This window comes from Clarias gariepinus, chromosome 18, assembly GCF_024256425.1.
Source record: "Clarias gariepinus isolate MV-2021 ecotype Netherlands chromosome 18, CGAR_prim_01v2, whole genome shotgun sequence".
Lineage (NCBI taxonomy): Eukaryota > Metazoa > Chordata > Actinopteri > Siluriformes > Clariidae > Clarias > Clarias gariepinus.
Genome location: NC_071117.1, coordinates 8579067 through 8593543, shown reverse-complemented (window position 1 = coordinate 8593543; position 14477 = coordinate 8579067). Strand labels below are relative to the sequence as shown.

Here is a 14477-nt window from a genome sequence, read left to right as displayed (position 1 = left end):
CTTACATACTGTAATGACACATCGGTTTGTGGGAGGAAGTTTAAAAAGAAATGTGGAAATGGGCACAGAGCTAATTCTCTTATTTCACATGGACTGCTCCGAGTTCAACAAGGTAAGATACACCACACACTTGATACCATGACTTTTTGTCAACATATCGGGAATAAATAAGAAATCTCACTTTTGTGTTTGTAGACTTTGATGTGATGCTGCTGCTCCAATTTATTGGTCATCCTCGTCCTCCTGCTTTTTCTCTTCTCCTGCTTGTCGTAATGAGCGGTGAGTCTCACATCCTAATGAGGAAAGTCTTTCAACCTGTTTGAGTCTGTAGTGTGTATGATTATTTTAGATGAGAAGCACCTTGCTTAACAGAATAGAGGTTTCTGCACTCCAGTATGTTTCTTTTCATTTCATTTCTTTTTTCCTTTTCTTTTTTCCTTCCTTTTGAATTTTATAAATATCTCATTAGGATATAAGCTGTGAGTCAAAACAGGTTAAGCATGATAATTTTTTTTGTTGCTTCAACTAAAATGCAAATGTGTCATTCAAAGAACGTTTACACACAGACTCATTATCTAATGAGGAAATATTTATTTAAAAGCTTGTGAATTTCACTCGCTTGACTGAAGCCAAACACTTGACTCAACTGTTCTTGAAATTAATTGCGTTCTAATTAAACCTGATTAATTTGCAAAATAAAATTCAGACACAGACTCTGTACTAGTGTATATATACTTAACCTTCAGTATAGAACATACTGTATACTGTATATATCAGCTTGATTTCAAAACACAGGTTAAATGTGTGATTAAAAGTGATGTACGTGCTTGTTGTACCATATTATTTCACAATTAGATAAAATAGTACTGTATGCTGATGGAGGCTCAGTGGTTAGCACTGTCACCCTGCACTTCCAGGGTCATGGGTTCGATTCCCAACTTGGGTCTGCATGCATGAAGTTTGCATGTTCTCCCTGTGCTTGGTCGGTTTCCTCCGGGTACTCCTGTTTCCTCCACTAGGGATTACACTTTAATTAGCATTTCTAAATTGCCTGTAGTGTTTGTGAATGAGAGGGAATGTTGACCAGAGGTCCTACCCCAGTTGTAAAATGGGAATAAATACAAACGAAAACAACAGTCCCTAGTTGGACTACAGAGATGGATTGATTGATGGATGGATATATTATACTAATGTGGCATAATAAGTTTCTTTTTTCAAGATTTGACATTGTTGGCCACTTTTAAAGCTATTTCAAAGATCAGCAAAATTGCTCTTCATGCTTAGAAAAAAACCTTGACCATCACTTTTGCATTTCTGCATTTTTGCAATACCTCAGTACACCTGGGCATGACCTTTAACTTTCGGTTATTAAAATATTACACTCTGAGGATTGTGTAGTTAATGTGTGGTTTTTTTTTTTCACTTGGTGTTGCAGGAGCTGTTGTTTCTCAGCAGTGGTGTAGTGTGTCACATGACTCTGTCTGTGCTGTAACGGGATCTACGGTGATGCTGAGCTGCTACAAAACCTATACAACTTGTCCATATCAAACATGTTTCTGGAGCAATCTGTTTCTAGACCCCTGGAACAGCCACAGGATTCAATTTGTTACACCAGATTTTTGTAGCATCACACTGAGTGATGTGACCCAACAGGACCAGAGGATATATCACATCACGACGCCACAACAAATGGTTTATGTTTCTCTTTTTGTCACAGGTAAGCATCATCAGCTGTACGATTACACATGCTTGCACAGGCATATTTACAGTATGTACATTTACAGAACTGTATAACGCATATAAAAAGATGGAACCAACGAGTGCAGACGTTTCATAACATTAATATAAGGAACTTAATTTAAATATAAGAAACTTAATTTATGATCTAATTTTCTTTCAGGGTTAATAAAGCACTTTATCTTTTTATAACTTGATAAGTAAAACATGTTTTTCGTTAATGAAGTAAATGCCTTGTAATACAAGTGGAATAAAACAATCAACTTCTTAAGTGTTAAAAGTAACTTCATTTCACCACAAAAGTTTTGGCCCCCCTTATTTCTAAAACGTTTGCTTCCAATGCTCCAGACTTTCTTGTATTTTCAATGTAGTCTTAAATAATAGTTTCCCAGGCTTCCTGATGGACCTTTTAGATGCTCATGTTCAGTCCTGTACTGTACCTGAGCAGTGTCAGATGAATGTTTTTGTCTGTTACAGAGACCTACAGTATGAATCATTCAAGCATAAAAACAAAAAACAGACAAAAAAGCAAAAAAAAAAACAAAAAAAAACAATAAGCATAAAAAAAAGAAAAAACCATTAAGGCATGTCCCAGTAAGAAACAGGTGCAGATGATGACAGATGATCAGGACGGTGATTAAATATACTGCTGATGCTAATGCTAAGTGGTTGGAACAGACAGGGAAATGTTGTTGCTGCTGAGGTTCTTACATAAACAACCATTTTACAAATGGTATCATTAGGCACTTTGCAGCCTGTCACGTTTGTTCAATTTAATCTACAACATTTAAGAGGATTTAATATGAACTTTTAAAAATGTTGGATTTAACAAGAACACCTGTCAAAGTTTGGACGTAGCATAGTAGCTAGCATAGTATTAGACAGAGGTGGAAGGTGACTGAGTACATTTACTTTGTTACTGTACTTAAATACATCTTTCACATATACTTTTCTTTTTACTTTTACTCCACTACATATTAGAAAAAAACACATGTACTCCTACTTAACTACATGACAACAAGTGTCGAAAAACACCACATCCACAACTGGGGAGTGTGTTTATCTGTGTTCCTGTTGAGGGTTTGCTATAAAAACCCTACTGTGAGCTAATGTAATAACTTTTTTTTACTTTTCCTAAAGTGTACATGTAAATGGAGAACTTGAGTAATATTTGTTGGTAATCTCCACATTTACTGTAAGTACGCGATGTGTATACTTTGCCCTCCTCTGGTATTAGACTATGTAACTTCCTATCTAGAAAGGCATCCCAGAAGTCATATTGATGGACCAGGGCTTGCCCTTTCTCTCCGTCTAACTGGTAGATTTATACCAGTTGCTTCAGGTACAGTACACATTATCAGGACTTCTGAGTACCACCCACAAGCAGACGGCTTAGTGGAAAGATTCTATCAAATGTAGGATCATACTGTATGCTGCAATGAGTCACTGATGAAGGAGGAAGGTAATAAGATCTTTCACAGCCTTATGTGCTCTTTGCACTATGGGAAGCTCCCCAGCATCCATCAGACTCAGTGGTTTTAAGCTTTTATTTCATAGGAAGTAACCAGCCTCATTTCACTCGGTTATGAAGTTATTCATCATTAGATGCTCCTGACAGCTGACTCAGTTCTTAACCCAATTTCACTCACTTGATGCACATCAATAATTTGACCCTTTTGAAACTGTATTGTTTTAGCCAGGCACTGCCAGATTTTAACAATTTGTAATTTGAAAACAAGACAAGTAAATATCGCCACCTACAGGCAGCATTGCCTCACTGTCATGCGTTTAAGGTTAGAAAAAAAAACCTTTGAATTAGAAACTGGAAACTTTAGTCTAATGTAAGTTTTCTCCTTTTTGCGTCTCATGCACAGAACTTGAGGTGGAGATAATTCCTGGTAGTGTGACAGAGGGAGACGACGTCACTCTCATGTGTAAAACCAGCTGCAGCCTGACTGGCAGACTAACATTCATCTGGTACAAACAGGAATATTTCCACTTTTCCATCATCTCCTACTCTAACCCGCTCCATCTGACATCTGTCAGTAAGAAGGATGCAGGCAGATACAGCTGTGCAGTACAGGGACAAAGTTATCGCTCCCCAGCTATCACTCTTAATGTCCAATGTAAGTCTATATTGATTATTTATCTCTTAAACGATGTGTTCGAACACCCTTGAATCAGGAATCTTCTAATTCAAATGCTTGATTGTTCTGTTTGTCTTTCTACCTGCAGATCTTCCTAAATATGTCTCAGTGTCCATAAGTCCTTCTGGTGAGATAGTGGAGGGCAATTTGGTGACTCTGACCTGCAGCAGTGACGCTAACCCACCTGTGGAGACCTACACCTGGTATAAGGAAACAGCCTTTGTGAGAACAGGAAAAACCTACACCATCAGTACTATTGACTCTGCAGACAGTGGAGATTACACGTGCCAGGCTGAAAATAAACACGGACATCAGTCCTCTACTGCTGTGTCTCTGAATGTCCTGTGTGAGTTAATGGTGATTCATTATGGTCCAGGATATAGCTTCCTTACTCTTAATAATCTGAAAGCTATTTTAAAGTGATTTATTTGTATTTTTTTCTTTTTTTAGATCCTCCAAAAAGTGTATCAGTGTCTATCTGTCCCTCTAGTGAGATAGTGGAGGGCAGTTCGGTGACTCTGACCTGCAACAGTGATGCTAACCCACCTGTGAAAAAGTACATCTGGTACAAGGGAAAATCCTCTATAGGAACAGGAAAAACCTACACCGTCAGTACTATCAGCTCTGCGGCCAGTGGGGATTACACGTGCCAGACTGAAAATAAACACGGGCATCAGTCCTCTACTGCTGTGTCTCTGAATGTCCTGTGTGAGTTAATGGTGATTCTTAAAATGTTGTTTATTATACAACAATAAGTCACGATCTGATTGAACAAGAGGCATTCCCCTAAGCTGATATACTGTACAGTAGAGCATTACAGCACTATAATGTTTAACTGTATACTGTATACACTATAATGTATCACTCGGCATCCCAGATGTTCTACAATTATTATTTACACTAACTGACGTCCGCAGCATGGGTGAAAGTAAGTCTGTATAGTCCGCTGTACTGATGACAGAGCTGATGCCTCCCAAAACCCACATTTACAACCAGTCACAGAAGAAGTTTTAGCGAGAACACACATCTGATAACGTTATGTCATCTTAAACAATGTGCGGTCTCCTTAGCAACTGCTTTTATGTTTTTTCCAAAATGCCTTTAAACTGTTTGTCTTGTTCTATTTAAGGATGCACTACAAAGCTAACTAACATCTAACACGGTGGCTTAGTGGTTAGAACTGTTGCCTTGCACCTCTAGGGTCCCGGTTCGATTCCCACCTCAGGGTCAGTGTGTGTGGAGTTTGCATGTTCCCCCTGTGCTTGGTGCGTTCTCCCCCACAATCCAAAGACATGCAGATTAGGCTAATTGGTGTTTCCAAATTGCCTGTAGTTTTTTAGTTTTTAAAAAGCGGCCCTACCACAGCCGTAAAAAGGGGAATAAATACAATAGTCACCATGTACTGTATCTTCAGTAATAAGGCTCATGCCTACAACTACATCACAATCATGCTAATATTCACTACAACAGTATGGATTTGTGTCATATTGCTTAATTAATTTCATAACTTCCTTACCCTCTATAATGTATAAAAGACTCAAAGTGTTTCATTTGTATTGTTTTCCATCTTGTCTTTTCAGATCCTCCAAAGAATGTCTTAGTGTCCATCAGCCCCTCTGGTGAGATAGTGGAGGGCAGTTCGGTGACTCTGACCTGCAGCAGTGATGCTAACCCACCTGTGGAGCTCTACACCTGGTATAAGGAAAAATCCTCTATAGGAACAGGGAAAAACTTCACCATCAATACTATCAGCTCTGCGGCCAGTGGGGATTACATGTGCCATGCTGAAAATAAACACGGACATCAGTCCTCTACTGCTGTGTCTCTGAATGTCCTGTGTGAGTTAATGGTGATCCATTATGGTCTAGGATACGCCCAGTAATCTAAAAGAAAGTGTTTCATTTGTATATTTCCTTCTTGTCTGATTTAGATCCTCCAAAAAGAGTCTCAGTGTCCATCAGTCCCTCTGGTGAGATAGTGGAGGGCAGAACAGTGACTCTGACCTGCAGCAGTGATGCTAACCCACCTGCAGAGTATACCTGGTTTAAAGGAACAGTACTTAAAGGCAAAGGAAAATCCCACACAATTGAAAAGATCAGGTCTGAGGACAATGGAGAGTATAAGTGCAAATCCCGCAATCGATATGCACAGAAATACTCAAAGAAAATCACAATAAATGTTTTGAGTAAGTGTTGATTAGAGTTTATAAAATGTGCAGACATTCATGAACCCTATATACTATCCTAAACATCTTGTTCTTTGTTATGTTTTGCGTTATTCAGGTTCTCTTAAAAATGTCTCAGTGTTCATCAGTCCCTCTGGTGAGATAGTGGAGGGCAGTTCGGTGACTCTGACCTGCAGCAGTGATGCTAACCCACCTGTGGAGCTCTACACCTGGTATAAGGGAAAATCCTCTATAGGAACAGGAAAAACCTACACCATTACTAGTGTCAGCTCTGTGGACAGTGGAGATTACAGGTGCCAGGCTGAAAATAAATATAGACATCAGTCCTCTACTGCTGTGTCTCTTAATGTCCTGTGTGAGTTAATAATCATTCACAGCACTAGATTATGTAGACTAACTTCCTTACCTTGCGTAGTCTTTTCCATTTTCCATCTTTGTTTTGTTGTATTTTTCAGATCCTCCTAAAAGAGTCTCAGTGTCCATCAGTCCCTCTGGTGAGATAGTGGAGGGCAGTACAGTGACTCTGACCTGCAGCAGTGATGCTAACCCACCTGCAGAGTATACCTGGTTTAAAGGAACAGTACTTAAAGGCAAAGGAAAATCCCACACAATTGAAAAGATCAGGTCTGAGGAGAGTGGAGAGTACAAGTGCAAGGCCAGCAACCGATACGGAGAGAGATACTCTGATAAAGTCAACGTAAATGTTTTGTGTGAGTGATTGATTACTCATGTAACACCAACCGAAAGACATCCACTCTCAATTTTCTGTAAGATGGCAAGATATGAGTATAGAGTCAGATCATGTGATTTTATAACCTACAAACAATCATGAAAGGGGTAGCTCAGTGGTTAAGGACTACGGTTCGGAAGATCCCAGGTTCAAACCCCACAACCACCAAGTTGCCACTGTTGGGCCCTTGAGCAAGGCCCTTAACCCTCAACTGCTCAAATGTGTAATGAGATAAAATGTAAGTCGCTCTGGATAAGAGCATCTGCCAAATGCCCAAATGTAAATGTATGTCAGGGGTCATAATACAGCCAGACAGCATAAAACCAAGGATGCCAAAAAATCAAAAAAAGAGGCAGGAGTAAAATAAACAGGAAGTACAAGGAATGAGGAACTTCGTTGGGGGAACATGCACCCCAAAAAACTTTTATTAAATTTTATTTAAATTTTATTGTGAACAAAATATTGACTCATGTGATTTGAAATTCTTTTAGTTTTTACTTCATTCAAATTTAAAAAATGTCCCAACTTTTCCAGAATTCGATTTGTAGAAATAGGTAAATATAAGTACATAGACTAAGTAACATATTAGATAACAGAATCAGAACAGAAAGCACAGGTCACTGCAACAAACTGACATTAAGGCCTTGTTCACACGGGCATTAAATTTGTGAATAAACAAACGTGCTCTGAACGTCCTAGACGTTTATGTTGCGTTTTGTTGAAGGCGCTACACCGGCGTTCGTTTGTCTCTGTCTAACGTCAGCCTGCAGCCCAAATTGTAGTTTGTGTGTTAACCTGTGGGGGCAGTGTCGGGAACTGGATATGAAAGCCCGCCGCTACTGGGTTCACTGGGTTGACTGCACAACGTCGGATTAAAGGACGTTTTTTTGTGGTTTATGAAGAAATGCGAAAATTTCCGCATAAGTTTTTCAACAATTAATTTTTTTATTTTGCCTTTTTCCGCATTTCCCTATGTATAGCATGTAGGATCATGGGATATATCCAGTCCTCCTAAGCCTAACGCGAAGAAAACGCACTAGAAGCAGTTTCCTTGCGTTGGTTGGGTTTTGAACGCCAAGAAAAAGCTGCATGCAACGTTTTTTTAATGCCGTATAAACGCGCAGCCGGACAAACGCACATCACCAAAGCCCGTGTGAACACTCTCATTGATGTGTAGAAAACACTCGCCGCTTGATCCGCACTCACCGGACGCTACAAACGCAAGAAAAACGCTCGATTTTAACGCCCGTGTAAACAAGGCCTAAATGTAAAAGCAGATAAAAACTTGTGCCATTCGTACACTTCTGTTTTACTTTTTTTTTCTTTTACAGATCCTCCTAAGAATGTCTCAGTGTCCATCAGTCCCTCTGGTGAGATAGTGGAGGGCAGTTCGGTGACTCTGACCTGCAGCAGTGATGCTAACCCACCTGTGGAGCTCTACACCTGGTATAAGGTGAATGAAAGCTCACCTGTAGGATCTGGACAGAGTTACAGCTTCACGTTGAGCTCCAACAGCAGTGGATGGTTTTACTGTGTGGCTCAGAATAAATACGGGACTCAGAGAGCTGCTGCGGTTCCTCTTATTTTAAATGGTAAGATGTTTGATCACTGTTTAATATCGTTAAGATTTCTCCATGTCTTATCGGAGTGATTGTTTTTTTTTTATCTCTTAGAGTATGCATCCTGGTCTGTTTTCATGATACTTGGCATATTTGGCATAACTCTTGGAGTCTGTGGCATCGGAGCTTTTATAGCCGGACTTTTCTGTAAGAGGTATCTATCTGTATCATTTTTGTTTTTGATATCATGTTTGATATTTGAATATACAGCCTTGGACCAAAGGTTTTTAAAAAACGTTTAAGAAAGTCTGCTGTTCTTGCTTTTCTGATCTGTATAATTACAAGCATTTCATATTGTCATAGTGTCAAAGGCTTTTATTGACAATTTTCTGAAGTTTATGCATAAAGTCAATATTTACAGGGTTGACCCTTCTTTTTCAAGACTACTACAATTCGCCCTGGCATGCTGGCAATCAACTTGCCCACATCCAGACTGATGGCAAGACCATGTCTGCGTAATCAATTCTTGTCAAAATTTGTGGGTATTTGTTTGTTCTCTTACCCCTTGAGGATAGTCCACAAGTTCTCAATGGGATTAAAGTTTGGGGAGGTTCCTGGCCATGGACCCCAAATTTTTTCATGTTTCGTTCGTGTGCCGATTATCTATCATGAATGAACTTAGGATGCTTTACTGTTGGGATGACACAGGACTCATGGTAGCGCTCCCCATCATACTTTTCAAGAAGGGCAGCAAAGAAGCCACTACCTTCAGAGTCCTGTGTCATGTCAGTACTGTTTTTGTACTATTCTTTATTCGTGGCTGTGTTCTTAGAAAAACTTGGCTGAGAAACAACCCCACACATGAATTGTTGGCATGTTGGCATGACACCGGCGCTTTGCATTTAAACATTTGTTCTAATTTCTTTCATTTATTCCACATGATATAATTTTATTTAATATGAATTGGGCTCAGCACAGTACTGTATAAACAAAGCAGTTTTTTTAAATGCAGATGCAGAAGGGAAAAGAGCAATGTGATTACCCATGAATATGAAGTGAGTATTACAAAACGCTTGTATTGTTGAAACACTGGAGATTGCTTCACTTTGTGGTTCACTTAAAGTGTGAAAAAAACTCATTAGTGTTGCTCTTAAATATTCTCTCTGCAGAATGATAACTTTCATGTTGAGCCTGACTCACTCTCATACATCAATCTCGACCCGGCGACCAGGTCTTCCAACGATGCGTACAGCACACTTGCAGTAAGTGAAGTCTCACGAACACATTCATCTCTATTAAAAAATATTGAACATTACATCCAGCTTCTTTAACTTTACTGGGGAGGCCATATTGTTCTTCATGGTCATTAGGTCTGACACTGCATAATTTATATTTGTACAGATCAGCATCATTCTTTAATACCATTACAAACAAACAAACAAAAAAAACCCAAAAGGTTTAAAGTGGGTTTAAAGACAAGATGCGCTGAGGAAGCTTAGAAGCAACCACTAGACATCCATTTTGACATTATATTATTATTTGTTTTTTCACCTCTATGCCATTCATAAGTATGTGTGGGTGTGTTCTTGTGTGTTTTTTAGACAATAAGTCATCACTAAGATCATCAGTACTACCCCGTGGGAGAAAAGATGCAAAATCTGGTCCAGTTGTGAAGAGTTTGAAGAGTTCCATTTTTTCACTTTCAAAACAAAATGTGTCTGGCTAAACATGGTTAAAGCTCATTATTTCTTAAGTAGTAGTTGTTGTTGTTGCATAAAACCTATTACACAACAATAGGTTCCAATCGAGTAATCTAAGTGGACGAGTGCTGTGATATAAAGCATAAAAGCACTCATTACAGATGTTCTAACAATCATTAATTACACTGTCAGTCACAGTATTGGGTGAAAAAGGTCAGTGCGGTCCCCCTTACTGAGGAGAGAGCAGCTGCCTGCCAAAAAGTTAACTTTTAACACAAGCCTGAATCCCAAGTCTCACTCTAACCCCTGATCTACTTAATGCGTGGAAGAAGGGATTGTGGATCATAGTGTGGTAGCTTTAAATTGAACGTTATTTGGGATTTAACCCAGTTAACAGAACTGATATTCTAAAATGGAATAAGTGAAAATAAAAAGTAAATCTTGTGAGTTTCTCAGGACTGTCCACCACCACCATGGTTTATTCTGCACACATTTTAGCTTCATAGTAGCAGTAAGAATTTAAACTTACTTTCACTTCTGCAGTTTACACTAACAGTCAGTCACCAGCTCTGCCAGTCACGGAAGGATATGTAATGCCAGAGCAAAATGATTGCATAAACAAACAAATCAGCTGATATTTAGTACAACAGCACGACTACAAGTGTTGCTTAATTGTTCTGTTCTTACCTCATGCATTGTAAGTGTTTTTTGAATAGCAATAATTGTAACATCTCTGCTATTGCAGAATAAAAATAAAAATAAAAGTTTGAATCCTGTAGGGAAAATGAATGACCTTAGTAGTGACATCTCAGGTGTGTTTAAAGGTCAACTAATCTCTCAGGTGTGTTTGACAATATACTAAATATAAGAGTATTTACTTTTTATTTACAAAATTATATTTTCAACATCTAAAATGAATGTCATAGAAATAAATAAAAAAATTCAATAATTGAATGGCTTGCTTGTGTTATTTGTCAGGGTAATGTATGGACAGTAAAACTCTAAATGTATAAAATGTAGTTAGTACCTGTCAGTGACAGTTAAAGAGTTGGTAGAAATAGTTTAAAAATTAAAGCTAAAAGCATATGTAGGTTGAATCAGAGAATAAATCACAGATGAGATCAGATACGAGAAATTAAGTTTTAGAAAATTAAGAAAGTAAGTTTTGTCTTAAAACGAATTCAGCGTGTTAAAATTCACTTGTACCACTTCAGCGCTGTTATTTCAGCAGTTAAAATATGAACTAATCCCAGTAGAAATATTCATCGTTTATCTTTTTTTAATTAATATCTATTGGTGCAGGTGTTTGTTTACATTGAGACAGGAGCGCATTAGTAGAATTATTTTATAGTAGATTATTAAATCCAGCACATAACTGATCATAACATCACTTTTACTCAACTTTTTGACTTCATTTCCTTCAAGACTGAAAGACAGAACATTTTTCTGAGACTTGTTTCTGGTCCGCCAATGTATGAAACGTCAAGTTAATTATTGAAAAAACGATTTTTAACCAATGCACAGACAAAACCTTTATATATATATATATATATATATATATATATATATATTTGTACATAAAAATGTAATATGCTGTATATTCTGGGACAGATTGTTTTAAAAATATAAAAAATTTATAATAATAATAAAAACATAATAAATAATAAAAAATAATTTAAAAAAAGGAAAGGAAAATTCTACCCTCAAACACAGAATGCATTTATATTAAAATATATATGGTGAGTTTATTGATTCTGGTTCTAATTTGTTAGTTCCTGTAATGCATAATGTCAGGAAATCTGATGTTGAAGTGGTGGAGTCTTAGTGCCTATGCTTGAATCAAAGTTCCATAGCAAACATAATTAGACTCTGGGACAGGCATCGAGGAAATGATCAGCGTGATAGTGTTTACTGTAAAGTCAGTAAAGTACATCTGTATTTGCTAAAGGTCATAATCACATGTGCAGAAAAACAATATAAACAAAGAAGTAAAAATGTCAAAAGTAAGAAATGTGATTTAGCAAGCACAAAAAAAAACCCAAAGAGCTGAGAATTCAGGAAGATCTATTGGACAGTTTGGCCCCGTGCTATAACGTGTTCTAAAATCCTTAAGAATTCACTACAAAAATCCACTACTAAATTTCGATACAGCGTCATCCACAGCAGAGCCACTGTTTCACATCATCCTGTGTGCTGCAGTTACTTCCTGTGACAAAGAGAGTTGCGAAACATACAAGAAATGTAGAAATCATGGTTTATTCCACTTAGATTAAAATCCCACGACCCATTCTTTATTTCTCATTCATCGATAGGTGCTGAACAACAAGGTGAGATTATACCCTTTCATCATATGTCATACACTTTATATTATAACTGTAAAATGTATAATTTACCTAAGGTCAAATGAGGTCACTACTGGTCAGACGTCAGGTCTGGATCATTCTGATCATGTCAAGATTTCTCAGAATTAATAGAAAGCAAATTCACTGTTGTTTATATTTTTTAGATTTTGCCATGATGGTGTCGCTACGGTTTACCCCTCGTCCACATCCTGCTTCCCTCCTCCTTCTAGTCACAATGTTCGGTGAGTTTGAGCCTCACGTGAAAAGTCATGTGGAAAGTTTGTACAATTATGTTTAATCAGAAACACCTCCTGTTTAACAGAAGAGAGATAGCAGCACTACAGAAAATGTATTGTTGTTTTGTTTATTTAATTTAAAAGCAATAATCTAAGCTGTCAATCAAGCTTTCGGTACTTCAGCTAATCAGCAAAGAAGAAAACACTGCAAGATTTTGGTTTCTAATGCAAATCATTTATCTTAAAGCATTATATGAGTCTTTTTTTTTTTTTCATTTCTAACCGCTTAATTAAAGCCAAAGCGTGTCTGACATTTCCCAAATTGAAATGCGAACCTGAATAGAGAATCTAATTAAAAATGTCTCAGTGGTTAATTTACAAAACAAAGCTAATCAGTAAGACACACACCTATAATACTTTCCTTCCAAGTGTTCGATCCATCATCCTCCATGATGTCAGATTCATTACGTTATTATGACTTCACTTGTTGCACAAGCTAATGTGGCTTTCCATATTGCACAAACTTTTTACATTCCACATTTACTCAAGCGTACCTTCCATCTTTAGACAAATGTCTTTGCACATTATTGATTTTTTGTAATATATGTAACATTATTATCTTTATTAAATAAATGTAACATACACTCACTGGCTCACCCACCCACTCATCTATGCTATTATTCAAAATAAATAACTAACTTTAAAAAAATCTGATGCATTTTTATTGTAAAATGATGCAAGGTGTTTGTTTGATAGTCATGAGGTTAAATTTTTGAGTGATTCCTGATACTGAGTAATTTATTTGACTTAGTGCCCATACTGTTTCACTTATTTGAGTGGTTCATGATACTTATTTATTTATTCTATTTATTCTGTTATTGGTTAATTTATTTAATGGATTCTCAAAACTGATTCACTTATTTAAATAATTCCTGTTTCTGATTAATTTATTCTGATTTATTTATTTAAATCATCAGTACCCTATACTGATTCATGTACATAACTCCTAGAACTTCCAATTTACTATCCAAAGTTATAACTGAGATGTGCTTCTTTTCTCAATACAAATAATTAATAACAAATTTTGTATTCTATTTTGCAGTTTTTAAATCTCAACAAAGGCTGCCTTTGTACTATCCACAGAAGTCTATTTGTGCCCTAAAAGGATCTACGGTCACTATGGTCTGCAAACACGTCAATGACCTTTTAAACAATGCTGAAAGTGTTTTCTGGAGCAAAGTAGAGTCTCCCTACTACGCGGCTTCTGACCTGTCTTTGGACCCCGAGTATACAGGCAGGGTTCAGTACGCCAAAGAATCCTGGTATGACTATAAGCTCAGACTGAGCAACGTGACAGAACAGGACCAGAGGAAATATTACGCAGTGTTTAGGCAGATGAATTGGAATACGTTACAAAGTGGAGGTGGAGTCAACCTTTCTGTCACGGGTAAGCATTGTGTAAAAAATGTAAATTACAACAACAACAACACATGAGTTACCTATCTGTCTATCTCATCTGTCTAGCACATTTGTAAACTTCAAAGATTTAGTGCTCAAAAACAATTATACAATAATTCCATTTGTAAGTCTTATTGTTCTGTTGGCAGCGCGGTGGCTTAGTGGTTAGCACTGTCACCTTACACCTCCAGATTCTGTGTTAGATTCCCGCCTCGGGGTCTGTGTGCATGGAGTTGCATGTTCTTCCTGTGTTTGGTGGGTTTCCTCTAGGTCAGGGGTCGGCAACACACTCAAATTGTTGACCCCTGCACTACTGTAGGTACAGCCCAAAGACACGGTCCCTAGTTGTACTACAAAAGTTCCTTGATGGATATATGGACGGT

General features: G+C 37.6%; 1 protein-coding gene across 1 annotated transcript in view; it reads left to right on the top strand.

The window, feature by feature from the left end:
* The first annotated feature begins 272 nt into the window (after nt 1-272).
* Nucleotides 273-14477, top strand: part of LOC128507023 (sialoadhesin-like) — a 28897-nt gene continuing 14692 nt past the window's right edge. The window contains exons 1-10 of the mRNA XM_053477643.1: nt 273-279; nt 3612-3863; nt 3973-4230; nt 4335-4592; nt 5465-5722; nt 5815-6069; nt 6167-6424; nt 6525-6779; nt 8131-8391; nt 9133-9138. Of these exons, the coding sequence (XP_053333618.1) occupies nt 273-279; nt 3612-3863; nt 3973-4230; nt 4335-4592; nt 5465-5722; nt 5815-6069; nt 6167-6424; nt 6525-6779; nt 8131-8391; nt 9133-9138 (2068 nt within the window). The remainder of the gene's footprint in view (nt 280-3611; nt 3864-3972; nt 4231-4334; nt 4593-5464; nt 5723-5814; nt 6070-6166; nt 6425-6524; nt 6780-8130; nt 8392-9132; nt 9139-14477) is intronic.